The 27951-nt window shown below is 53.0% G+C and overlaps 1 protein-coding gene across 9 annotated transcripts in view; it reads left to right on the top strand.

Moving 5' to 3' along the window:
• The window catches only part of TTC7A (tetratricopeptide repeat domain 7A), a 158374-nt gene that overhangs the window by 111170 nt on the left and 19253 nt on the right, over positions 1 to 27951 (top strand). For all 9 annotated transcript variants that reach the window (XM_063649404.1, XM_063649402.1, XM_054472956.2 and 6 more), the window contains 4 exons: positions 1007 to 1167; positions 18107 to 18223; positions 21724 to 21821; positions 23514 to 23648. In XM_063649404.1, coding sequence (XP_063505474.1) covers positions 1007 to 1167; positions 18107 to 18223; positions 21724 to 21821; positions 23514 to 23648 — 511 coding nt within the window. The remainder of the gene's footprint in view (positions 1 to 1006; positions 1168 to 18106; positions 18224 to 21723; positions 21822 to 23513; positions 23649 to 27951) is intronic.

Genomic DNA, 27951 nt, shown 5'->3' with positions numbered 1-27951 from the left:
CAAGGTGGCAGGCAGCCAAGCAAGTGTGTGGTCTCAGCCCTGAAATAGTCCCCATAGGATGTGCTGGGGCACCGACTGACCCCATAACCTTGTTACCACTTGCAGGTGGGGCCCTGGCCACAGCTGCAAATCACCCGTGCCCTCTGCAGCCAGATCCAGTAGAACGTTGGAGTCCTGCCTGCAGGGTTGGCGGGAGCAGTAGAAGGTGCCCTTCCATGCCACACCAGCCCCTCCTGGGCTCACTGACTGGGCTACTGGAGCAGCTGGGGCCTGCCCTCTTTCATGCAGTGCTCCGAGAAGGGAGGCAGCAAACTAAAGCCAGTGAAAATTGGGACCCGTGGTGACCTCTGGTCTCCCCACCACATGGAAGGAAAGGCTTTCCTGAGGCCACGTCCAAATCCAGACCCTTCGAGTGTGGCTTTCCTGACCCTGCATAATCTGGCCTCATCCCACCTGTCCAGAACCAGGCTTAATAAATATTTGTTGAATTGAAAACAAAACACAAGACTAGAATCTGGATTCTAGTCCCAGATTCCCACTGTGCCCACATTAGAGGCCAGTCTCCCTATCATCTAGGCACTTGCCTCTGCACACTTCCCTTCCTGTGGTCAAGCTGCACCCCCTACCTGGAGCACCCCATGTTCATCATCTCCTCCTGGAAGTCAGGGTCTCCTGATACATCAGCAGAACTCCAGGGTGACGTTTCCACACGTGGCTGCCTCACCCTGTGGCTCCCACTCCCCCCATTTCAGAAGTGCTTCCTGGTGGCTGCCATGGTCCTTTGTGCCACACCACAAACCTGCCTCTCTTCATTCCTGAGTGTGGCAGCAGACTCCTCCTCGCCAGGCCATCTGGGGCAGGTGTCTTCTCACAGCAGCATCCGTGCCCCCAGTGCCTGGGGCTCCCTTGAGTTGAGTGTGAGTGCCCTTGTTGACTGGCATCTGGCTCCTGAGTCCCAGGGCACCATGTGCCTGGGGAAGGCTAAGCTGGTGGGTTCCTTCAACAGATCTCCAGTGCCATGGAGCAGCTGCAGGAGGCCCTGAAGGTATGCAAGGATGATGCCCACGCCCTCCACCTGCTGGCACTGCTCTTCTCTGCCCAGAAGCACCACCAGCATGCCCTGGATGTTGTCAACATGGCCATCACCGAGCACCCTGAGAACTTCAAGTGAGTGCCCTGGGAACACTCTGGCAGTGGGGGGAGCTGGCTGGCCTCTGCAGCAAGTGCCCATGCACACCTGCCCTGCCATGGTGTCAGCCAACACACATGAAGTAAGCACCCGCTGCATGCACAATCCCTGGTGGAGAGACGGGAGTGAGGACGGGTGGGGTCAGCAGACAGCTGTGGTGCTCTGCACCAGGAGGTGCCTGGTGGGTAATGGGGTACACATGCTGCTCCTCAGCCCCCATGAGGTGGGGTCTGCATGGGCCACAAGGGAGACTGCTTGAATGCATGTGTTTGGGCTGCTTCTGCCTGCCCTGGGCTCTGCATGAGCCTCAGGATGACAATAACTTCTTTAAGTTAATCATAGCCCTGACACAGTCAGCCAAGGATGGGATTCTAACATGAGCTGGGCTGGCAGCTGGAGACAGGGGTTATGGCCCTCCAAGGTGGTCCTGCTCCTTCATACCTCCCCACCTTCCTCATTTACTGCATCAGCCAGATGTCCCACTTCTTGGAGCAGGGTTTAAGTTGCACTTGGCCTAAGTGGTAGTAGGACACAGAGGACCTGCTGCCACCCAGCCAGGACACTGGGAACAAGGCCGTGCTGGGCCAACTGAGGCGAGAGGATGTGTTGCTCTGTCAGGGGAGCTAGGGGGAGTCATCTTTTGATTTCTGCCTTCTGCCCCTAAGGGCAGGTGACACTGAGTGTAACAAGCTTTGTTTCCCAGAATCCTGTGATCCCAGATTAGGGACCCCTAAGTAACCCACTTCCCGCTGTTCCACCTTAGGGCCTGAAGGAAGGCAATTTAGAACCAGCCCAAGGCTGTCCCCCTGCAGACAGCAAGGAAGAAGCTAGAGTCCTGGCTGCCCTGATAGGTGACTCACGCCGTGTAAATAAGTTCACAAAGGATTAGGAAAAAATTGCTGGGTGATGAAGGGAAGCTTCAGTGGTCCCAGCCTAGGGAGGTTCCCGTCACTGGGCTTTCACCTCTGTCCATCCCCAGCCCATCAGAGGCAGGGCTGACCACAGGGGTGGGTTCAGGTTTTCCTTCACCCTTGGCCTCCTTCAAACGACAGCAGATAGTTCTGCTTGTGGCCTTTGCCAGCGTGCCGAGCACTGCTGTTGATGGCTTCCTCCTCCCCAAAGCTAAAGAAAGGTGCTTTGGGAGTGGCAATGTTTCCTAAATATAAACCCCATAATGTGCCTCCCTGAAGAGGGGAGCCCCAGTGACCAAGGCCAACAATGGGTGTTCATCCTGCTGGTCAGCCTGGTCTGCAGCCCCAAGACCCTTGAACCTTGCCCTGCTTGCCCTAGTCCACACTAACCCCTGCCCCGCGTGTTCCCCCTCCATCCTGGCCTAGGCAGGTCCCCACTGCTCACAGCCAGGTGTAAGCAGAGTGTGTGGCCAACTTGACACAGCCTGTCTTTTGTGTTCGTGGCTGGCCCTGATTCTGAGCCTTGCCCCAGCAGCATTCAACAGACTACCAAAGGCCAGGCGCAGTGGCTCACGCCTATAATCCCAGAACTTTGGGAGGCTGAGGCGAGTGGATCACCTGAGGTTAGGAGTTCAAGACCAGCCTGGCCAACATGGTGAAACCCTGTCTCTAATAAAGATAGAAAAATTAGCTCGGTGTGATGGCAGGTGCCTGTAATCCCAGCTACTTGGGAGGCTGAGGCAGGAGAATCACTTGAATCTGGGAGGCAGGGGTTGCAGTGAGCCGAGATTGCGCCACTGCACTCCAGCCTGGGCGACAGAGAGAGTCTCGGTCTCAAAAGAAAAAGACAGAGAGACTGCTAAAATTCCAGTCACTTCACCCCCAAAGGTGAGTAGCTTAGGAAATCCTAACACAGAGAAAACTGTGTGGACAAGGGATTAGTTGCCTTGTCTTGTTAATCCCAAGTACAGTACAGTAATACAAGGTAAGAACATTTTATTTTTAATGAAAATGCACAAAAGATGTAGGTTCCCCACTCCTAGTGCCAGTAACCTTGCTTTGATCCCAGCTCCATCCTCGCACCTCTCTGGCACGGTCTGACCCACTACCGCTGGCCTGAGTGCCTGTGTGTGTTTACACTTCAGTTAGGCTTCATCGGAAACTGAAATGGCCAAGCAGAAAGATTTAGAATCTTAGGCTGGGGAAAGGAAAGGGCTCTTTGTCCACCCTGGGTCTGTGGAGCACAGGAGAAGCAAGAGGCCTGCCTCAGCTCGGCATCAGAATTTCCTAATGAAATCTTCCTTGGAAACTGAGACGATGATGCAGGTGGGAGCACCGCTGCTCTGATGGAGCCAAGGAAGGTGATTTGTACCTGCCCAGTTCCAGCTGAGGGGGCCCCTCCATCCCAGCACCTGACATCTCACCACTCAGCATCTCTTGCTGACTTCTGAGCTGATTGCTTTCTGCCAGGCTAAAGCAGCTCCCCTGGCCTGCTGTGGGGAGGCTAACTCCCTTTTTTGGAAATCTGGCTGCAGCCCAGGGTGTGTGAGGTGTGGCAGAAAATGGGGTCTGCCCAGTGTGGGGGACCCACTCATAGTTCCCCATCAGCTTCCTTGACTCTCACCCTAGGGGTGCCTCCTGCGTTCATCTTCCCAGGCTCTTGGACTGGGCTAGGAAGCTGTCCCTCTCCCTGTGGTCAGTGTGTGCCCCCGCTGCTGCCCTGCCTCGACACGTGCACTTTCCACCCTTCCCTTCCCCCCATGCTTACTCAGGTGCTGACTCCTTCCCCAGGAAGTGCTCCACTCACTGACAGTGCCGTTGGTCAGGGGCTGCCTTGAGGTTGGTGATTGCCCCCAGGAGGCCCAAGGGTGGACATCTGGGTCTCCAAGAATCCCTGGACCTGAACTATGACATTTTGTGCATGTAAGCCTGAGTCCATGGAAATGGCTCTCAGCAGATTCTCAAAGGGAGCCCGACCTCAAAAAAGGTTGAGGAGCCCTGGTGCCGACTGTGCTGTTTGTCAATGTGCAGGGTAACTGTGCCCCTGTCTCGGGTGCTTCCCCAAGGCTTGCAAGGATCTTCCTGGAGAGCCAGTGTCTGCAGGCAGGAACCTCTGCCGTGGGAACAACTCACCCATGCAGACGTCGCAGAGCGACTGCAAGGGCTTCAGGAGCTGTGGAGGGTGGGGCCTAGGGGAGTCAGCTCTGAGGTCAGAGGAAAGCATTCGAGTTCCATGCCCTGAGGGATTCTGGAGGTTATTCTGCAACCTGTCACTCACTGTAGAGTGTGCTGCAAAGCATTTGGGGGTCTGCAGGCCCCGCCCCCAGTAGTGCCTCACTTTCCTCAGTCTGCTTGTCCAGGGCTGTGGGTCTGGGGGGAAGCAGCAGTAGGTTCTTCATCTTGAGCCACCATGAGCTCCTCACCTCCAGGATCCCGAGGAGCTCTGTTTTGATCCAGCTGGCCCTAAAAGGCTGCAAAACTAATCGGGAAAAAAAAAATACGGGGACTTTTGGTCTCCAGAATTGTAAGAGAATAAATCTGTTGTTTTAAGCAAAAAAAAAAAAAAAAAAAAAAAAAAATTGTATCTCTATATACCATTTATAGAGATATAATACTATGTATATGGCTGGGGTGGGGCTGAGAAGTCCATGTACCGTCTAACTATGGTGAGTGACCATAGGGTATGACCATTATCTCTTTGTAAATAAGTCAATACTATTCCCCACAGATGAAACCTCAGAGCATAGAAACCCATGGATTAGCAGGAAATGTCACTGAGTCCATTACAGGTCAGGGATCACTGAAAAATGTCATTGCTCTTCGATTGACACTGCTCCCTGCTTCCTCAGCTGCTCTGCATTTGAGGAGAAGCCCTGTGTGGCTCCAGCTGTTGCCAAGGCAGTTAATTAAACAACCAGTCCGGTAAATATCACTGCAGCAAAACAACAAAAACCAAACTCCCTTTGTCCTGACCTCATCGTCCCCAGCAAGATCTGTATCCACAGGACACTTAAAGTCACCTTACAGAGGGCTATCCCAGTGCCTGAGGCCTATTAGAGGCGTCTCCTTTCAGCCATCAGTGTTAGAGGCCATCTGTGCATGGGATCCCAGAGCCTGCCTCGGGGATGGCAGAAGCTGGCTGGTGCTGGGCGTGCGCTTTGTCTGTTTCACCGCTTTCAGGGAGGCCTGCCACAGGGGAGGAAACTGGTGGGGGAATGGACCCCTGTCCATGTGAGCTGGTCCTTGTGTGAGAGCCACAGTGAGGTCTCAGCCCTTGAGTCATGTCTGTCACTGACCTGTGCCACCTGCAGCAACTCACTCTTCTTCCCCTTGCCTCTGTTTGCTCATCTGCCAAAAGACAGACACCTGCTCTGTCTCTCTTGGCTTGCGAGGTTTATTGTGAGACTCAGGGCACACAGTCGATGGACAGCCGTGTTTGAAAGGTGGCAGTATGGAGGGGAGAGGAGGCTGCCCACCAACAAGCGTGAGGCTGTATCCTGGGTCCCCAGGGCGGCAGTGCCTGGGGAAGGCCAGGTAGGCCAGGAGGTGCCGGCAGCCGAGGCTGGGCCCTGACAGAGGCAGGCAAGGAAGCTCTGGGGAAAGGTGAGTGAGCTCCTTGGCTGCACAAGAAGTCGCCACTCCCATACCGGCAGCCTCTAGGCTCCCGGAGAAAACCCAGCTTTTGTGGAGTCGAACTTTTGAAAAGCCTTCTGAATTCAGGGGTTAGAAAGCAAAGCAAAGAGGATCTTGATTTCTGTGCTGTGGGATGACCTTTAGTTAGTGGAGCTTGGGTTTGAAAAGGCAAAAAACGTGATGAGGCAGAGACAGACAGCCCCACAGGGACAGCATAAACCTCGAACGGTGGGAACCAGACACCCCGAGCAGCTTCCTGAAATCCTGTGGGCTTCTGACTAAGCCCTGGACACATGTGCCAGCCGGGCTGTCCCTGGCCAAGAGGCCAGGCCCGCAGGGGGCCTCAGGGGGCAGCAGCTCCCTATCCAGGCCTGGGTTCCAGGCCAAGCCGCGGAATGTGAAAGGTCCCGTGCGCGCTTGGAGATGCCTGTGTGAGTCCTTTCTTCTCGTTTTGGGTATGAGAGGCAGCTGGGAGGCCCGACCAGGGAGGGGCAGGAATATAAGGTAAAGGGGAACGGGCCACTGATAAGCGTCCTTCCTGAAGCCATGGGCTCCGTGGGGCGATGGTTTTAGGTAACAAATTCCTTGGGCTTTAGTCAGGCTGCTTGTAGTGAAGGTCACCATAGTAACCAAACAAAGTTCCTCAGCTCATGATGGGAGCTTTCCAATAACCAGCCTGTCACGGCTCCCGTCCCAGGCCTGGCAGTCTGCCAGGCTGGTTTTGAAAGCCCAGGCCATACATAGGTCAAGGGAAGAACAAACAATTTCCCCTTCCCCTCTCCACAGTGGACAAGGCCACCTCCTCCCACCCCCCGGAACCTCCGTCGGTCGGGGTAGGCCCTCTTGGGAGTTTCTGCTGGCCCAGTACTGGTCCCAGGGGACTTGGAAAGTCCTGGGGGAAGCTTTCAGAGCCCTGGAGACCCTCCCCAGTACAGGAATAATATGGGCCTCCCAACAAGCCAGAGCACGTGCCTGTAAACAAATGGAACCACACAGCCTTCTGCCCCAGGAAACCTAGACTGTTTTGGAAAATGTTTGAGCTGATAACCAGGCATTAGCTGGAGCCATACCTTGGCTGACTTCAGCTAAGGCTAACGTTGGAGCTCAAGGGCGCCCCTGGGATCTACCTGGCGTGCCTCACCTTTTTTTCAGGTGGCGCTTGTTATATATTTCTCGTGGTACATTCCAATGAGCAGGGGGGATGAGTCCCGGGGCTTCTGTTAACTTTTCTGACTTAAACCCAGTGTGTTTATTTGATTGTTCTTATTAAGGACTTGTAGTACATCAAAAGAATGCTTAGCATACCAACACTCCAGTGAGGGGATGGAATCAAAGGTATTAACACAAACATAGTTTATCACTTTGCTGGGTTCATTAAACACGTTTGGCTGCCACAGCCCCTGAGGAGGACACCAGCCATGGGGGAACCTTGCAAGCCACGTGGCAGAGGGAAGTGTTAAGCCAGTCATAAGCACTGGCAGCGCCGGATCCTTCCCCAAAGGTCAGTTCCTCATTAGCTAAGCTGAGTTGACATTCAGCATTTCCCTTTGTGGGTTGTCCCGTGAGAACCTCTGTGGCCTCGCTCTGTGTGACATGTGCAGGTGAAAGTTGATGGTCGTCATTCTCCAGTTAGTGGTCTGCCTACATTCAGACTTCTAGGGTAGGTGACACAGGTTGTTTTGTTTGTCTGGGGAAGAGAGGAAAGAAAGGAAAGAGGAAGGAACGTAGATATTTTCAGGTTTTGTTTTCAAAGGTGGTGGTAACCCTTTCCTTCTGGTACTTGTTGCTTTCTCTGCTTGCAGCAGGGGCTGGAGGCAGGAATTCTGGCCCAGGGCACATGGTTCTCTGTAGCAGGGGAGGCCCAGCCCCAAGACAAAGCCTTTTTGCCCCTGGGAGAAGGCCCGTGTCCACAAAGCAGAGCTGACCTCTCCTCTGCAGTGGGAGATCTTCAGGTCCCTGGGGGTCTGACACAGGGCAGAGAGACCAAGGCAATTGCTTCTTTGTGTCTCAGCCCTGGCTGGGAACTTGCCTTTGCTCCTGAGGTAAGAAGACCTAAGGGTCTTCTTTTGGGAAGTTCTTCCACCCCTGAATGGCCATGAAAAGGCACTGTGTGGTTTACATTTAAGTCTTTCAAGATCAGGAATTTGTGTTTGGGAAGTCCTCTCAAGGTTACTGGAGGTAGCTGCAGGGAGGGAAGCCGAGACCCGGAGGCCAGTTGTGTCAGCCCAGAAACAGATAAGAATGCCATGTAACCCTGTAGCCAGCTGCAGGGTAGGGGCAGGCTGCTCTCAGAGCAGCCCTGGGGCCCTTCACCAGGTCAGGGACAGTCTTTGAAGTAAGGAGGCGCTAACTTCAGGAAACCAAAGCTTTCAGGCTGTTGATTTTTAAAGCTTCAAAGTGAGATCACGTTAAATGAATTCATTAAGAGGTGGAGGATCATCATGAGCCTTATAAGATTAAAGGACATGGGTCAGTCTAATCCTCCAGACTGAAGGAAAAATAATTAGTTTTAGGGTTAAGAAGAGCTGCTAAAAAATGTCCCTTCTCTGTTAGGGATTAGTCTCTGGGAAGGTAATAAAACTGGGGCTGACTGTGGCCCTCCCCCTTTCAGGGAGGGTAAGGCCTGTTAGAGTCCTTTTAAAAATCATACCCTCTAGGCTGGGCACAATGGCTTTGGGAGGCCAAGGCAGGAAGATCACTTGAGGCTAGGAGTTTGAAAACAGCCCTGGTGACATAGCAAGACCTCGTCTGTACAAAAAATTTTAAAAATTAGCCAGGCGTGGTGGCACACACCTGTAGTCCCAACTACTTGGGAGGCTGGGGTGAGAGGATTGGTTGAGCCTAGGAAGTTCAGGCTGCAGTGAGCTGTGATCACACCACTACACTCCAGCTTGGGTGACAGAACTGTCTCTTTAAAAAAGTCCTGAGCATGTGTTGGATTTAACATGGGTGAGAGACCATGTGTTTGGGAGACCTAGATCCCTCAGCACATCCCCTGCATCCTGGCCAGGGTCTGAGTGATCACACCTGAATGGGGGTGAGGGGCAGGCTGGCTCCTGCTCAGAGGGCCCTCCCTGCCCCATCCTACTGTGCAGGTAGGGTATCCATACCTTGTCAGGCTGGCCCCTCTCTCCCCTACAGACCTTTGTCTGCCCTTCCTGCCCATCTTCAGAGGACCCCCTCAGGTCCACTTTGTCCCCGGAGCCCCTGTTCTTCAAAGCTGAACCACTCAATTGAGTACCAGATTCTGTTCTTGTTGTGTTTCCCAATGCGTTGGATGTCTTGTTTGAGTTTGGAAGTACCTTTGGAGCAGAGACTGGCCTCTCCTCTGCCTGCTTACCCCCATGGTAGGGAAACCCCCACTAAGCACAAAACACACTCCAGTGAACCCTCCAGCTGCTAGACAATGGGAGGGAGCTGTTTTGTTTTCTGGAAGGAAGAGAACCATGTGGGGATTTGGGGATCTCACAGCCAGAGTGCTGTCACACTCCTCACCCAGTTTGGTTGTTTTGGTTTGGTTGCTCTATTTTGTGGTCTTTACAGCACCCCTGTTTTGAAGATGAAGAAACTAATGTGAAAGTTAGATGATAGCTCAAGATCACATAGCTGATGAGTGGTGGAGCAGAGGCGAGAACCCATGCTGGCTGATTGGCAGGACCACCCTGGTATACTTGAACTCCAAGAGCTTCAATAACAGTAACAATGATGCACCCAGTGCTGGCTCCAGCCGGACACTGCTGTGGACACCTTGCTGCATTAGCTCTGTAATCCTCTCAGCACCCTAGGAGGGATAGAAACTGTCATGATTCCCATTTTACAGATGAGGAGACAGAGGCACGGAGGACCTAAGTAAGCACCTGCGCGTAATGGGGGCTGGGGACTGAGAATGAAAGTTTGGGCAAACATGTACTGAACCCTTTCTGAAGTGCCAGCCCCTGCTGGGACTTTTATATGCACGATGTCCTGCAGCAATCCTCAGGGTAAATAGATGCTGTCATTCTCATTTTACAGATAAGAAACTGAAACTCTGGGCTGGGCACGGTCACTCATGCCTGTAATCCCAGCACTTTGGGATGCCGAGGCGGGTGGATCATTTGAGATCAGGAGTTTGGGACCAGCCTGACCAACATAGTGAAACCCCATCTCTACTAAAAATAAATTTTTAAAAAATTAGCCGGGCGTGGTGGCACATGCGTGTTGTCTCAGCTACTCAGGAGGCTGAGGCAGGAGAATCGCTTGAACCTGGGAGGCGGAGGTTGCAGTGAGCGGAGATCACGCCACTGCACTCCAGCTTGGGCGTCAGAGCGAGACTCCATCTCAAAAAAAAAAAAAGAAAGAAAAAAGCTGAGGCTCTGTGACTTGCCCAAGGTCACATGGCTACAAGGAGGGACACTTTGGTCATCAGACTTGGACCCTGCTTTTCACCACTGAGTCCGACTTGGTGCATCCCAGGCTGGGGACCATTTACTATGCAGGCTCTGGCCTCCTGGCCAAGGAATTAGACTTTCCAGAGGCGTGGCCGCCTGACTCAGAGAATAGCCTGCTTTTTCACTCAATTATATGTTTTCTATAAAAATAGAACTCTTCATTAAAACAGCTTAGCACAGCCATCAGCTGCAATTACTAATTACTGTCCTTTTAAGAGATAATGCCCCTTTCTATGCATTCACCACACCTGCTGCCAATTCCTACCCTTCCACCCCGCCAACCCCCAACACACAGAGGGTTCCCAGAATGGCCAGGAGCCAGAGGGATCCAGAAGAGCTGCCCAGGGCCCAGTGAGCACACATGGGACCAGTAGGACCCGGAAGAATGGAGAGTTTCAGGAATGCCCTTCAGTTTCACTTCCTTGGAGCTGCTTGGATCCTGGGAACACCCACAGTGTTCCAGGCCTTGGTGAGCCCTTGTGACTCAACTTTCCTCTTCCATTCTTCAGCAATTTGTTGAGTGATATGAGAGCAGGCACCAAGGATACAAAGATAAGAAAGACCTAGTTCCCCCCCAGATGAAGGAAGGATCTCACAGGAAGACAGGTCTGACAACAGCAAAGATGACTGAGAATGACAGCTAACCTCTCTTGAGGGGTGACATGCGCCAGGCACAGGCTCTCTTTCGCTTAGTCCTCCCAGCAACCCTCCTGGGCAGTACCATGACTGTCCTGCCTTGCAAATGAATAGGCACCATCAGAGGTGAAGGCACTTCTAGGAAGCAGCAGAGCCTGGAAGTATACCCACATCTTCTGATGCTGAAGGCCATGTCTCAACAGGGAAGTGGCTTCCTTATGTACATGGTGATTACTGTGTTCAAGTGTTCATTGCAGGTGCTGAGTAGCTACAGGGAGTTGCTTTCAGGAACATGAAAGTAAAAATGTGGACCCGACGTGCTTGCTGCCCACACAGCCTGTGTGTTTCCCTGCAGCCAGCTCTGCTCTGCCAACTTCCCCCACCAGCAAGAGTGGTGTGCTGGGGTGAGCAGCCAGGGAGGGCACACAGGAAGGGTGAGGATTGGTGCCCCCAGGTAAGGGGATGGAGATGACCTCTGACCCCAGGACTGTGCTTGGCTTAGCCAGAGACACCACAAAAATATCCCCTATCTACAAGATAACTTTTTTTTTTTTTTAAGTTTTTGGAAAAGCCATATTTACTCAGTTCTGAAGAGTCTCACCCTAAGATCTCTTTAGAGCAGTGGGAAGAAATTGTTTATCTTTGCCTCACATGGGAACAGGTCCAAGTCTTAATCCTTTTGACAAATCATTAGCAGTGTGATCCTGCCCTAGGAGTGCAGGTGAGGCATGGCTAGGAAGAAAAGGAGGAAGAGGAAGCAGATGCCACCATTCTCCTGGGAGCCTCCATCATCAGCCCGAGCTGGAGCGATTGGGGAGATTGGCAAAGCTGGTGGCCTGTGGCATAGCCATTTTCTAACAGGAAACAGAGACACCAACCTCACTGGTCTCTGACTTCCTCCACAGAATCAGGGCTGCCCTAGACATACAGACCCTGTGGGCTGAGATATCCCCTGGTTCAGCAGGGGCTGACTCTGTCAGGTCACCTGAGTGCCTTTCTGTGCCCCTGGGTGCTGCATCATGCTTGCAGATGACATGGGAGTCAGCAGGTCCCGGTGGTTAGGATGGTGGGTGAGGGAGCACCGAGCCTGGGTGTGGGGTGGCCAGTGTGGTCTACTGAAGGCTCTGGCAGCATCCTGACGAGGGCACAAGCACATAAAGAGGGAGCTTCTGTCTGCACTGGGCTCCCCGCCCAGACCAGGGCCTGTGTGCCACATGGCCTGGATGGGGCTGCAGAGAGTACCAAGGATGGGGCACATCTCAGGACCCAGCCGTCCTTCCCTAGCCCCAGCAGTGTGACCAAGCTCATGGGGTGTTTACACTGACCCACGCTCCTTCCCCTTTCCCAGAGAGAACACTCACTTTCACATCATCCTTCGATGCCGATGGTGTGGCAAGGGCGTTCGGCCTTAAAAGACCTCAGTGTTTACTTCACATGAGCTTCCACAGCTTAAACAGGAAAATGCTTGCAAGAGGGGTCACAGTGAGCATGCTTTGCCCAGAGCCCAGTTCCTGTAGCTTTATGCATCTCCTTCCATCATCTTCCTGTCATAAGCATGTCTTAGGTCCTAGGAGTGAAGGGCCTAGTTGAACAGACCAAGAAGCTCGGGGCTTTCTGGGAGCCTTCAGAGGCACCTGGCCTAGAAACTTGCTTCTTGGGATCTGGCCGGCCTGTGGCTTCAAAGCAGGAGTCCCTTCCCTGTGTGTTGGAGAGCTGAATGCAGCTGCTGCTTAGAGGTCATCACAGTTCAGCCTGGTGGAAGTTCATGGGACAGGTGACTTTACTCCTGTTGTACAGGTGTGGGACCTGTGACATGCCCAGTGACCACAGAGTTTGGACTTTGGCTTGGGTTTCTGATTCCTGGGCCAGTGTGTATTCACTTTGAGTAACGACACAGTGTGGGGCTCGAGGACAGTACTGTGAGCATTGCTCTTCTGGAGTGGCTCTTGTCGGAGGGCATAAATGTTGAAAGCTGCTGGATTTCGGTATTCTGGCATTTCGATCACAGAGACTCTCCTCAGTGATACTTTTTGGCCTTGCCCAGTGACTGTCCCCTGGGATGGAGGCCCTCCACCCCCACCCCAGTCAGGAGGAGCCAGAAGCTTACACATCTGGAGCCCACTGTTCCTCCCCAGGTCCTGCTTTCACAGGGAGGAAAACTTTGCTTCTGGACAGTTTGGAATGGAATTGGCCAGTGCTCTGCTTGTCAGCTGTGGGAGTCCGGCCCACACTGCAGCTATGGGGAATCAAGTAACAGGCTCCAGGACTAGGCAGATACTCTGTGCTCAGCACTGCGCCAGGCGCTGGGGGAGGGCAGCGGGGCCCTGCCTGCAGGCACTTGCAGACCAGGTGGGGACGCACGATGAGGCACAGGACAAGATAAACGGTGGTTTCACCATCTGTAGGCCGGGCTGGCTGCACACTGATTCTAGAATGTCTGACATTAAAAATGCTTGATATGCCAGTCGCGGTGGCTCAAGCCTGTAATCCCAGCACTTTGGGAAGCCAAGGTGGGTGGATCACCTGAGGTCAGGAGTTCAAGAACAGCCTGACCAACATGCAGAAACTCCGTCTCTACTAAAATACAAAAAATTAGCCAGGCCTGGTGGCGTATGCCTGTAACCTCAGCTGCTCAGGAGGCTGAGGCAGGAGAATTGCTTGAACCCAGGAGGCAGAGGTTGCAGTGAGCCAAGATTGTGCCATTGCACTCCAGCCTGGGCAACAAGAGCAAAACTCCATCTCAAAAAAAAAAAGCTTGATATGAGTTTATTATTAAACTCTTAAGCCTAGGTGGCAAAAAAAGATTATATACATAGTAGGGGAAGGGAAAATGGCTTCCCTCCACCCTTCTAGGGAGGAGGGCTTTGACTGGGCTACAAATTAAATTGAAATGACAGATTAACGGGAAAAAAAACGTATTTAATTACATACATATGCACGGAAGTCCCAAGTATGAGATTCGAAGAAAGACGGGATGATTGAAGCTTAATAGCATCTGGAGCTATAGAAAGGAAAAGGGGATTGGGGTTCCTGCGGGTGGTAGAGACAAGTTATAGGAGGGTGACAGAGAGGAGATGATGAATAAAGGTCCTCTTGTTATGCAGATAAAAATCTCTCAGGTGATAAAAGTTGTCAAGAGCAGCCCTCTTCTTTATAGATACTTTTACTAATGTAGAATTCCCTGAGAGATGGAAGTTTCTAGGCCAGGCAGTGTGGCTCATCCTGTAATCCCAATGCTTTGGGAGGTTGAGGCAGGAGGATCATTTGAGCCCAGGAGTTTGAGACTAGCCTAGGCAACATAGTGAGACCCCGTCTAACAAAGAATTAAAAAATTAGCTGGGTGTGGTGGCCCATGCCTGTTAGTCCTAACTACTCAGGTGGCTGAGGCAGGAAGATTGCTTGAGCCCAGGAGATCGAGGCTGCAACGAGCTATGATCACGTCACTGCGCTCTGCCTGGGCAGCAGAGCCAGACCCTGTCTCTTTAAAAAAAAAAAAGGAAATTTCTTTTATAAAAGGGCAGCTTTTCAGAGCTACTTCTGTGTCTGCAGTTTCTCGGAATAACCAACTCAAAATATGCCAAAGTATATTTTGGGGTGGCATATTCTGGTCTCAAACAGTCATATTTTAGGGTGGTGTGTCCTGAGCCCCAAGTATATGTGTGTGTGTGTATATATATATATATATATGTACAATGTAATTAAGTACTAATGGAACACAGTGCCAGACATTCAGAGAAGGACAGCATGGTCACATAGGGACATCTTGGAGGAGGACTGGAGCCGTGGGATTGAAATCGTTTTTTTCGTCTCAGAATCCTTTATTCAAGTGGTGTTTTAGGCTCAGTTGGTTTATAAGACAGGTAAGCAAAGGGAAGGGGAGCCCAGGCTTGCCTACTCTATCCCCAGCCTCGACTGCCAGCAGCCTCCCCCCAGCTTCCCCCAGGAGTCACAGCGTTCTGATGAGGCTGTGGCCACAGCTTCGATACCCCCTGGCTGTGAGGGCCCCAGAATGTCACCCACCAGTCCTGACAGCATGCCAGGGCTCCGCCAGGCTTCCTGAAGAAATGGGCTAAGCATTGATAGGTGGGTGAGCAGGCAGCAGCTACCCGTTGCAGTGGACAGGATGGAGAGGGGGCCTGTGCTCCTTAGTCAGAAGAGCAGCTGAGTTGCTCCTTCTGAGGGAGTGGAGTTGTTTGCTGATCCCTGTTGGGAGTGGGAGAAAGTTCTGCAGTGAACTAGAGGCAAGCCAGCAGAGGCACAGATAACCACATCCTGACATCAGGAAGGCTGTCTTAGAGGGGGGTGTGCACAGCCCCCATGGGGACACAGAAAGCCAGAGGGCGACATCTGGTTAGGAGCTGGCTGAATGTCAGAGGGGAAAGGGTGATCTCAGCAGAGGCTACAGCAAAAGCACAGCACGGATGAGTCCGGGAGCCTGTTCCGAGGCTCAGGGAGCTGCTAATACCCATGTGATCAGTGTACCAGCGCCCAAGGTCATGGGGAGGATGGCAGGAAGGGAGGGTGGAGCCAGAGTGGGAAGGCTGTGAAGGCCATACAGAGGCACAGAAGGCGAGGACCACGGGGCAGGGTTCTTTGCGGAAGAAAATCCCTCTGGCGGCGCTCACCTGCGAGCCCGAGGAAATCTCAGGAGCAAATCTGTATCCTCCCAGGATCCTGGAGTGAAAGATCAGACCAGAGTGACTGGTGGAGCACTTGCCCCAGCCCAGAAAGGATGTGGTCGGGTTGAGAAAATCCATTCTGGGCCACTCATGCTAATGGAATGTCAGCAGCTGCAAAGGTACAGCCTGCCTTTGGTAGAACTTACTGTGATGCCAGCTCAGTTTTCAGCCATTTCTTTGCCAGGCACATGGTGTGGTCGGGTCTGCCCTAGACCCATTCCGGCCCTCAAAGATGAAGAAAATGAGAAGGGGGCTCTGGCAGAGAGAAGTGTGCTGAAGAGGCGATGCCTGCAGAGGGCCCGGGGAATGCAGCAGGGCTGGCCTGCCCAGGGAGCTGTCCCCAGGAACCAACCCAGCGCAGGGGACTTGGCTGCCTGAGGGAGGGGCTTTCCCACCTCACTGACACCTGCTGCTTCAACCAGCTGCCCCACCCTCCACACTGGAGCCTCTTCTCTCTCCCTGACTCCCAACCAAATCCCACTCCACCCTGCTTTTCACCAAACACCAGCTCCAGCAAGACCCCTTTCCTGTTTCTTCCCCTGCACTGAGTCTGATCCAAAAGTACAGCCCTTGATTCTCTGGGCAATGTGTCATTTATAGCGCTCTATTTATTGTCTTGAAGGCAGCCATTGTGTTTTCTTCTTCATATTCCTGAAAGCAGAGGCCCCTGATACTTATGGAGTGTTGGATCCTTTGCAAACCTGGGGAAGGAGAGTACAGTGGCAAGACCAGTTGTCCCCAGCAGTTGCCCACTGGGGTCATTCCTACTCAGGGCTGTGTCCTGCCAGCTGTGCACTCAGGTCCGTGCAGTCCATGCTGGGGGATCCCGGTTTCTGCCCTTGGGACCTGATAGGCAAGCCAGGTGGTCATTAGTTATGTTCCAAGATGGGTGCAGGGCATCCTAAGAATTGGGAGAGGTGGGATTTAAAGCCAGGCTTGGGATGGATGAAAATGAAGAAGAGAGGTGGTATCTGGGGGGCAACCCGTGTGCAGGATCAGGAAAGGCATTTTGGGGATGCAGTGAGGAAGAAAAATACTTGTCCAGAAATCCCCTCTTCTGAAAATCCTGGGGCAAATTCCACCCTCTTCATTCTCTACCAAGTTGCAATCTAAGAGACAAAGTATGGAAAGATGGGCAGAGAGTAAGGACATCAGAGGGCTTCATGAAGCTGGGAGCCCAGGTCTTAGGGCAGAGGCCCAACTGAGAGAGAAGATCAGAGGGGCAGCTGCCAGGGGCAGGCCTGGCCTTGCCAGGTGGCGCCTGCAGCCTTCGCAGTCTGAGTGGGGACCCTCCGATGGAGCAGGCCTGTGTGCTACCCTCAGGTGGGCTGGTAGAACCACCGGGCAGTGATCAAGTGCAGGGCCTGACAGTACCGTGGTCTTGCTCATCAGTGATATTGAGAAGAAAGGGCCTCACTACTCACCACTGGTGAGAAGCGGGAGGTGCTGCTGTCTGGCGCTCGGTGGTTCAAACTCTCCGCAGGCTGCCCAGGCAGCTGGTGTGTGCTGGTACTGCTGGCAGTACCAGGGTGAAAATATGGCTGGACTTCCATACTGGTTGCTGTATAGCCACTGCCTGGACCCCTCCAGAACCCCCAGACCTCCCCACCATCTGAAGGGCCAACACCAGTCACAGCAGGGCCTCCAGGGCTCCACCCCAGCTCATGGTAAGCAAGTGTCATGACTGGCCTGTGAGAAGCATTCTGGCTGTGCCTGCTATGTCCAGGGCAGAGGGAGGGAGCCAGCCACCCCCTCTGAGGTCCTGCCTCCAGGTGGGACCAGCTCTTCTTCTCAGCCATTCTAAGGGCCACTCCCCACACTGGTCTTACCTCAGAGGACTTCAGGTTTTCAGGTCGAAAGAAATTCTGAAGTTGCTTGCTCTCATTGCACAGTAACTGTCCCTAAATGGTGATTGAAAAGGATTTCACGTCACTTTAATCCTATGGATTATATAAGGGGAGCTGGCTATTTTGGGAAATCCAAGGAAGAATCCTTTGATAAAGCATAACACCGCCTTCTTTGAATATCTCCAGGGTCAGGAAGCAAACTTTGCAGTTCCACTTAGGAGGTGTTGCTTGGGCACCTATACTATTGTGGCTGGCAAGGTGGGAAGCGAAGCTCTGTCCTTAGGAGACCTCCTTGCCAGTTCCTTGCTTTACCTTCACTCACGGATTCTAAGTCACTGTCTGGACGGGTCTCTTATCCAAGGTCCCATGCTGGGCCCTGTGGGGAATGTGAGTGTAAGCCTGGTCCCACGTTCAGTAGGCACAGGGTGTTGCTTAGCGGAGGATGTGGGTAGGAAGAGCAAACCGAGCAAGACCAGGACTCACAGGACAGTGCTTCAGAGATGGGCAGGATGGCACATGGTCAGGGGACACGGGGCATCAGCAGTGTGGGCACTGACAATGCTTCATGGAGTGCTTCATGCTTTGGCAGCCAAGATGGGGAGAAACTGAGGCACAGAGAGAAAGCAAGCGGTCCAGGGGCATGGCAGAGGCTGCTGCCCTCATGACACTCTGCCTTCTGCGAGCTGGGGAGGTGGGCATGTGGGGCTGCCCTGGTGGGGCAGGATCCCCAGGTGAAAGTGGGCCCTTGCTGGGGTGTGCTGATGGCCGCTCTCCCTCCCCACAGCTTGATGTTCACCAAGGTGAAGCTGGAGCAGGTGCTGAAAGGCCCAGAGGAAGCCCTCGTGACCTGCAGACAAATGCTGCGGCTGTGGCAGACCCTGTACAGCTTCTCCCAGCTGGGGTGAGTGGCCGTCATTGTCTCTTGGGTTACCAGAGGGTGGTTGCCAGGGCAACAGTCCACAGCTGGGTGGCCACCATGCCTGTCAAGATGGGGAGGAGAGTGAGTCTTTTGAATGAGAGCGTGGAACTTCCTGCCCACAGAGCTTTTCACATCTGTAGTCCAATTTGAACCTCCTGACAGTCCTCTATGAAGTACATAGAGACCCTACATAGGACATTGAGGTTCAGAGTGGTAAGAAGGAAGAGAAATCATTCTCGAGCACTGGAGCTGGGGTGCTGGGCTTGTTCCTTTATCTTATACCTCAGCTGCTTATAGCTTATGCATTATCAGATTTTATTCCCAGCCCAGTGAGGAAACTCAGACACAGAGACTTTATATATAGCTTTCCAGAATCACTTGCCTGGTAAGTGGTAGTGCTGGGACTTGAACCTGGGTCTCCTGAGTTCCAGCCTATGGAGCCTGTCACTTCTTTCCTCATTCTATTTGGAGTCTAGAAGAGGAGGAGGAGGTGGAGTCCTGAAGGGCCCCACCCCTTCTTCCCTAGTCACCCACGGTCTTCATGCCTCCTGTCTCCTGCTGGAGACCCTGGCCTGGGATCTGAGTCTTTCATGCGCCAGAGCGGGGCACTCTTGTCCAGGCTGAATCTGCAGAAAGTCTTTGCTCAAACCCAACGGGATGCCTAGGCTTAGCCTATGCGGCCCAAAGGGAAAGAGGGCCTCCTACAGGTCAGGAGCCCTGCCTTTTCCTGATCCTCTTGTCCTTCTTTGGGATAGCTGGCTGTGTCATCTCCCTGAGGCCTCAGGGGACCCCAGTCTGGTGTGTATTTGTGTTTTCACAGAGACTCTGGGAGCCCAGAAGGCTTCCAGACTCCCCAGAGGAACGTCTGTTAACAGTGAAATTTACAAAGGAGGGTAATCAGACGGAGTAAAACACCTTGGGCAGAGTCAGCCCTCACTTTGCAGGCCTGGGAGACCAGGGCAGAGTAGGACCAGTAGGCGGAAGCTGCCGGAAGGAGGCTCTGGGGTTGACGGACTTTTCAGAATGAGAATGTGAAGCCACCTGGCAGCTGGATGCATGAGGCCAAGGGCCACACTCTGGGTGAAGGGACCTGCATTCCATTGGCCTTGTTCTCCTACTCACTGGCTGTGGCCACACAAGCAGGTGCACAACCAGGCTCCCCTCCTGCAAGGCGGTTGCCCCGAAGCTGGCCACTCTGTTCCTGCATCCTTATCTGGATGGCTGCTTGTCTCTTCCTCCAAGTGGTCAGTCGTGGTGGGACCCCTCTGAGTTGCAGCCTCGTCTCCCAGCATTGAAGACCTGGCCTGTGCCTCCCTTGGAGCAGCAGAACTGCAGGGCTGGGGCTTGTCACAATGGGAAGCCCCTAAGCACCTCTCCTTGGCTGCCCCAAACTAGATTTTACAAGCCCTGGTTTCTGATCTGTGGCCCCAAGTTTAGAAAAGAATCCTCCCTATCTCCTGGGAAAGCCAGGAGGATATTGGATCCAGGCTTCTGGTCCAGATAGCCCTGTCCTACACTGGGGGTAAAATCTAGTTTGGGGTAGCCAAGGATTAAGACCACAGCCTGCAGGTCTGGCCTAGCAGATCTTCACTATCAGCCGCACCTTCCACTGAACTCCCTGACCTGCTTCCTCTGCTCTGCCTGGGCCAGCCCCACACTGCTGGTCTCATGTTCTAATTGCCCCTCAGGCTCTGTCCATATGCCCCTCCTTCATGGAGCCACCAACCACCCAGCCTCTAAAATGCTTCATTCAACCCTCTCATGTGGGTTTTTGCTAACTGCTCAACTTGAATGGTCCCTTCTCCCCATCTGGGCTGTAAGGTTCTTCAAGGTAGGGACCATGCTGTACATTGGCCTAGAACCAAGCATAGTCCTGGAGATGGACTCTTTGTGGAGCCCTAGGAAAGGCCCCTTCACGGGATGGGAGAAAGAGTAGGATGGGAAGCTGCACCCAGCCCTGCACCAGGATCTGCTCACGTTGTCTCATTTACTCCCCACGACCACCTTGTGTGATGGACATTCTCAACGACCATTTTCAAGATGAGAAACCTAAGACTTAGAAAGGTCAAGTAGCATTGCCAAGGGTCACAAAGCTGAGAAAGGTGGCCCATGATTCCAACCTAGTGTTTCCGGCTTTTTTGTTTTGTATTATTTTTGTTTTTTTGAGACAGGGTCTCGCCCTGTTGCCCAGGCTGGAGTGCAGTGGCACGATCACAGCTCACTGCAGCCTCTATCCCCTGGGCTTAAGCAATCCTCCTGCCTCAGCCTCCCAGATAGCCGGGACTACAGGCGCCTACCACCATGTCTGGTTAATTTAAGCATTTTTTGTAGAGATGGGGTCACACTGTGTTATCCAAGCTGTTGTTGAACTCTTAGCCTCAGGTGATCCTCCTGCCTCAGCCTCCCAAAGTGCTGGGATTATGGGCATGAGCCTCCATGCCTGGCCTGTCTCTGGCTTTTTTGCACCACACTTTGTGCCTCCTGGGAATGGGAAGGGGTGGGAGAGGAAGGGAGCCAGCCCTGAGCCATTGTGGTTTTATAGATGGTTTCCTCTGATGCCCACTAAAATTCCCAGGCCTAAGTTAAAGCCAGGGTGAGCCTAAGTTAGGATGGCAAGGACACCCCTGGTATTCATTGTGGGATCATCATCTTGGTGCTTCTCTGAAGGAAAGAAACCTTCTTGCCCAGGCTTGGCCTGCCTCCTCTTCTGTGCCTTCTGCTTCTATTCTGTAAGTTTCCCCAGTCGACAGAGTCAAAGGTTGTGGGCTTCCTCGGCAGTGGGAATGCACTGGCTGGGGCTGTTTGTGCCCCAGGATGGCCATGGCGGGCTTAAGCTGGAGGCTATTTCCTGGCTCCCCCCATCCCCCACTCTGTGAAAAGAGGAACCCCTCCCCCGCCAGCAGTATAGCAGCAGGGATCTGGGAAATTGGGGACAAGGGTTGGGGGACAAGATGGGATCTCCATGACTGTTTAATCTGCCACCCCAGGGGCCTCTGCTGGCTCCTCTGGGGACCCGCTGGCAGCCCAAGGAATGGAAGCCTGAGGCAGGGGGTGACATCCGGGCCCTTTTTCCACAGGGGTTTGGGGGTTGGAGCACTTCTAGTGCCCTGTGAAGACCAGGCTTTCCTTGGCAGTCAGTCCACAGTCCCCACTCTCTACCTGGCACTCTGCTGGATGTTGCTCCCCCTGGCCTGAGGAGCTTCTGGCCTTACCGACTTCAGAGAAGATAGTAGGGAGTGTGGGAGAGTTTCCAGGTCTCAGCCTGTGTGGCATGCGACTCATGTTGATCCCTCCTGCCTCTCTAGTGATGTTGGTGACATCAGCTCTGTCTTTGGGCCTGAACCCACAGCCCCAGAGCCTGCCTGGAGTGAGGCTGTCCCATTCTCCCTGCTAGTCCCTGTGACGCTAGCCCTCTACCTCACCGGGCCCTGTGACGCTAGCCCTCTACCTTAACCGGACCCTGGCCCTCTTTTGCCTTCCAGAGGCCTGGAAAAGGATGGCAGCTTCGGTGAGGGCCTCACCGTGAAGAAGCAGAGTGGCATGCACCTGACTTTGCCTGATGCCCATGATGCAGACTCTGGTAAGAACGAGCTCCTTGGGCAGCTGTGTGCATGGACCCACAGCTCACGCTCCCAGCTTGAGAGCACCAACACGGAGAGGGGCACCTCCCGGCCGGGCCAAGCCCACCACTGGCTCCTTGCCAGCTCGGGCAACTTCTAGGGCTGATCTTGGCTCTGGGTAGGGGCTGGCTGCTGGTCCCACAGTGGGCAGTGAGCAGGGAAGGAACCCTGCCTCCTGCATGGGGGTGAAGAAAGAGGAGCCTGGCTGGAAAGGTGGCTGTGGAGCACAGAAACCGTTTCCCCTTAGGCTCAAGCCAGAGGCCACAGTCCACCTAATGTCCTTGGCAGATCAAGTCAAATAGAAAGGAATGGACCGAGCTCTTTACAATTCTAAGCTGAAAGCAGACTCTTTCCTGGAAAAACTCATCCTGAAACCCATGGCTTGTGAAATTCAAATGAGTTCAGGAACTGCAGACTTACATTTTTTAACTGAGGACCTGCTTAAAGCAAAACACCTTCATCAAAAACACAAGAATTAGTCATGGGAAAGAAAGTGTGAGTGGAGTTGTATTTAGTGGAATTGCTCAGTTTTTTCACTTCTGTGGACGTGAGCCTTTCTGTGGACAAAGCCTTGCACCTTTGTTGTCAAGTGACAGAGTTGATTTCAGAAGCCAAACCTAGCACCCAACTTTAGAGGCACATCTCGGGGGTGTATAGCTGTATGCAGAGCTTCTGTCTCCCAGGAGGGAATGGTTAAGGGAGGGGGGAATGGTAGCTCCCTTGCAATTAAAGAGGGAAGAATCATGAACAAAGTTATTAGGACTCCACGTACACTTGTCTCATAAACTGAAGTCATCCGTGGTTTGCCCTGAGGTCTCCTGAGTTTATTGGAGCCTTTATTGCGTCTGTGACAGAGAGAGAGAAAGTGCTCACATTTCACCTGCATGGGAATTATAAATGTCAACAGCTTATATATCCTGAACCGCAGCCCATGTCACCCAGAACTGCCACTGGGAGAGGTTTTCCAGAGGGCAGTGTTCTGACTTGAGCTGCTATCCAGTCCTTCGCAGCACAGCCTTGAATGGGGACCTTTCTACAAACAAATGAGAATATGCACTTGTGAAAACAGAGAGTGAAAATAGCCAAGGGAAGAAAAGAAAAATCATTCCTAATTTCACCACTAGACCTTAATAAATGGCCTTTCAGACTTTTTTCAATCCCCATATTTCTTTTTTATAAAAATGTGGTCCTATTCTTTTGTAACTTGCTTGTTTTCACCTAACTATATAGTGTGAACATCTTTCTACATTGATATCTGTATTTGTATTTTGTTATTTTAATGACCGCAGAGTCTGAGATGATTATACCCCCACTTATTTTTAATCAATCCCTATTGTTGGACACTGAGGTCATTTCTGTTGTGTTCACGTAAAGAGCATCTTTGCTGACATTATTGTTTTCCTAGGAATAGATTCCTAGTGGGATCTCTGCCTCATTTTCCCCCAAAGAGCTCCCCTCCCCAGCTGTGGGTGAAAGGACATAGTGGGCCCTCCCTAGTGGGTCTGTGAGCTGCTTTCTGGCTGCCCAGCCACATCACCCTACCCTGATTCAGGGTGCCCTGTCTCCCCATGGTGCTGGGCAATGACTGCTCCTGGGGCCTGCAACGTGTGGACCTCTGACCACTGCTCAGCTCGTGCCCTCTTGCTCTGCAGGCTCCCGGCGGGCTTCGTCCATCGCAGCCTCCCGGCTGGAGGAGGCCATGTCAGAGCTGACTATGCCCTCTTCGGTCCTGAAGCAGGGCCCCGTGCAGCTGTGGACCACGCTGGAACAGATCTGGCTGCAGGCTGGTGAGTGCCCTGGTACCAGTGACACACACAGCCCGTCTGCAGGCCACCCATGCTCTCAGAGCCATGTCCTGGAGAAGGGAGTGTGGGGAGGTGGGGACTCCTTGCTAGGCCCACACAGGTTACAGAGTCCTCGCCTCTGGCTGTGGGTCTCCTTCTCTGCCCAGTGGAGATGGTGTCTGCCTTCCTGCCTGGGAGTGCTTCCCTGGCAGCAAGCCCAAACGTGAGAGGATTGGAGGTCCTGAAAGGCCACACAGATGGACTGTTGTCTCAATCTCAAAAACAGGCTTCAAACCCTGGAGAGCTCAGACAGGGGAGGTGTGGAGGCCCCAAGAAAGAGAGGGCTGGGGGTAGAATTCATTGAAGGTGGAGAAAAGACTGGGAACTTTGAGGTTGCCATTCAGGTGACGGTCCCTCTTGGTAACTAAGTGATACCATTGCCACCAGGAGTCTGAAGGCCAGCCAGCGTTGGGGAGGCAGGCTGTAGGAAGCCTGGCTCCAGAGTTCCACAGACCTGGGTTCTGAAAGCGGCCCACAGCTGGCTAGCCCTGATCTGAAATGAGCCAATGTGTGACACAGTCAGGGTGGCCATTACAAGTACTCAGCAAAAGGTGTTTGGCTTCCGTCTCGTCCATGGCAGTCATGGTGGAGGAAGAGGCAGCATGGCCCCACAGACAGCGAGTGTCCTAACACCGGCTTATGAATGCCCGGGAGGGACTCGCTGCCAAGAGTTTTGAAAATTTACCCTGACAGTGGTGTGAGAGGTAGATCAGAGTGGAAAGAGAGAGAGCCAAAGCCAAAGATGACAAGTGCCTGAATGAAATAAAATGGCAGCAGAAGACAGAGGAGGAGGATAGGCTAAATGGACCCCTAAAGTACCCCAGGCCAACACACCCTCTTGGCCTAGAGCTGCCCACGTGAAGTTCTGGGCCCAGGAGCACCTCTTGCATTTTCTCTGATTACCCTCCTCTCTGCTCCTTCCCCATCATGGGGGTGTGCTGTTGTCCCCAGGGGGAGTTGGAGAAGAAACCGAAAGTTGATGATCTGTTACTGGGACGTGGGGATTTGGTAAGTCAGAGTCAGAATATGCTTGTTAGCTGAGAATCTAAGGTTTCCCACTGCATGTTCCTCACATACGGACACATTAGTATGCAGTATGCCCCCACTCTCCCCACTGTAGGTTCTGAATCTGCAAAAAACACTGGATAGGATTCACAGGAAGGCTAGACATGGGAGCAGTTAAACAATGCAGAAACTGTCCCAGTTAGCATCTCAGGGTCCCTTCGGGTGCTGGGGGTGGGCGGAGGCTGCACTTGCTCCACAGTCAGCTTGTTGGGTCTTAAGTAGGAAGAGGGATGTTGAAAAATCCAGAGGAATAATAAACAAGGCCTCGCCTTAGGCAAAGGTTCCCTTCGTCTTCTAAGATTCTAATGACTTCTAAAATAATGACTTCCAACTTCCAAGGGGCCGCATGGAGCCCCAGCCCCCACAGATTCACACCCATGATGGGGGCTTCACCAGCTTTAAGGAGTGCAGCATAACACAGTGATCAGATTCTGCAGTTGTGGGTTGCCTGTACCAGAGCTCCCAGGCCTTTGTTTGAATGATTTGCCTTGGTTTTGGTGGGCGGGTTTTTGGTGGGGTTTTTTTGTTTGTTTGGTCGGTTGGTTGGTTTTTTGAGGCAGAGTCTCACTCTGTGGCCCAGGCTGGAGTGCAGTGGTGCAGTCTAGCTCACTGCAACCTCCACCTCCCAGGTTCAAGTGATTCTCCCACCTCAGTCTCCTGAGTAGCTGGGACTACAGGTGTGTGCCACTGTGCCCGGCTAATTTTTTTTGTATTTTTAGTACAGACAGGGTTTCACCATGTTGGCCACACTGGTTTCGAACTCCTCACCTCAGGTGATCTGCCTACTGTGGCCCACCAAAGTGCTGGGATTACAGGCGTGAGCCACTGCGCCCGGCCTGATTTGTCTTGTTTGTTTACTACCATCATCACAAGCTTGCTTGCAGTTCTCAGGTTGTATATTGCTTTATACTAGGGATGTTAACATGTGCTGATAACTCCAAGTAAGGTTAAAGGCCCTCCTGAAGCCAGTAATTAGACTTGGGAATGTCAAGAGAAACACATGCCCTTCAGTCATTCGCACATGAGCCTTTCTTCTTTGATCATTATCTTAGATATTCACTCCACAGAAGAGAACTCCGAGAACAGCATCTGAATGCTTTGAATGTGGCTCTGCATCAGAGTCAGGCAGTGTAGTATTAGGAGACCAGTTTGGGTGCATGTAGCAGATCCAAAATAGCAGTGTCTTGCACAAGGTGGGTGCTTATTTCTTTCTCATGTAACAGTTTACAGATGACAGCCTTGACTGGGACAGCGACTCTTCTGTCCCTAGGGTATCACTGTCGTCCATGTGGTCCAGGATGACTCTCTGCCACATTCACATTCCAAGGCAAATGATTTACAAGGAAGAAAGGCACCCCCTTCCCTATAAGGACATGTCCTGGAATTGGCACACATCACCTCCCCTCATGATCCATTGGCCAGAGCTTAGTTATTTGACTGCCCCTAACTGCAGAGGGCTCTGGCAGATGTCATTATTCCGGGTGTCCCATTAAAAGTCAGGGGATCAGGCCGGGCGCGGTGGCTCATGCCCGTAATCCGAGCACTTTGGGAGGCCAAGGCAGGCAGATGACTTGAGCCCAGGAGTTTAAGACCAACCCAGGCAACATGGTAAAACCCCATCTCTACTAAAAATACAAAAAAATTATCTGGGCATGGTGGTGCATGCCTGTAGTCCCAGCTACTCTGGAGGCTGAGGTGGGAGGATCACTTGAGCCTAGGAAGTCGAGGCTGCAGTGAACTGAGACTGTGCCACTGCATGCCAGCCTGGGCAATGGGAGTGAGACCCTGTCTAAAAAAAAAAAAAAGTCAGGGGATCTATCCTGCTAGAAGAAGGGGAGAATACACTGGTGACTGGTGCACAACTGCCACAGCCAGGAAAGGAACATGAGAAGGTGTCCTAGCTCTTTCATTCTGAGCATGAGAGAATTCCAGGGTAATTTGCACCCCCTGAGCCCTCTCCCCTCCCCTGGCTGCCATCATCACTAGCAAGCATCTACCAAGCACCTGTTGAATGGAGGGCTGCCAGGACGAGATCACCAGGGCAATGATCTCCCTAAACCGCCTCCCCCACCTGACCCAGGCTAAGAATACGATCAGCATCCCCCCGCCAAACCCCGCCTAATGACTCCACCAGCTGCAGCAAACTTGCAGGAAGGGAAAAAGATGCCTTGATCATTTTGGAAGGAGCTAATCCCCCTGGTTTGGCTCAAGATAAATTGCATCCCAATCTGTTTGGCAGTAAGTTCCATCGTGAATTCACTCTTTGGTTGAATTCAAAGGGACTGTCATAGCCTTCCTCTCTCAACTCTTGCCCTCCTCTCCTCCCTTCTTCAAGCCTCCTTCCAATTCGAGTCCAGTGTGAGAAGCTGATGAATGGTACCCACTTGAGAGACGGGCTGCAGGGCAATGCCTCTTGGGCAGTGGGTCTGTGTGAGAGTGTGAGAGGCACAGAGTCCCATAGATGCTCCAGGATCTGAGTGTTGAGAGAGGTGCTTTCCCTAAAAGCAAGAACCACCCCTTCATCCCCCATGACCCCCATGATCCCAGGTCACGGCTCTGGGGGCTGACAGTGGGCCAGAGCAGGAGACGCATGTAGGGAGAGTGCCCCTGCCCTGGAGGTCCAAGGGCTCATGGGCAGCTCTGGGCTTTCTCTAGGTTTAGGGGAAGCTGGCCTGAGTCTCAGCTCCCTGATGCCAGACTCCTGTGGTCTGGTGCCGGTGCCCTGGCCCGCAGTTGGAGGCCACCCCAGGTGTCTCCTGGGCAGACTTGGGGAGCTGGGGTGGGGTTGCCAGCGCTGTGGCTGAAGCAGGTGTTTATGATGAAGCCATAGTCCAGGGAGAAGCTGGCGCTCACCCTTGGTCCTACATGCTCCTCTACTCTTTGTCATCCTTCCTGCCCCTTCCTGTCTTCATTCAGTGCCTTCTTCCCACGTCCTCCTCTTCCCTGGCTCCAGCTTTTTCTTCCCTCCTCCCAGCTTCCTGAGTCAGCGAGGCCACTCTCAGGACAGGCCCATGCAGCCCCTGACTGCCTTGTGCCCTCTGGGTCCCAGGGATGGAGGGTCTCAGACCAACCTGAGAACTCCCTGGAGACCTTTGGATTCCCTGTGTTGGCCTGGGCGATCTCCATTCGAGCCCCCTTGGCCTTCACTGTCCTTCCTCCGTTGCCCTCTCTCCACCTTCCT

This window comes from Pongo pygmaeus, chromosome 12 (assembly GCF_028885625.2).
Source record: "Pongo pygmaeus isolate AG05252 chromosome 12, NHGRI_mPonPyg2-v2.0_pri, whole genome shotgun sequence".
Lineage (NCBI taxonomy): Eukaryota > Metazoa > Chordata > Mammalia > Primates > Hominidae > Pongo > Pongo pygmaeus.
Note: the sequence above shows the minus strand (reverse complement) of the source record. Positions and strands in the feature narration are given on the sequence as shown.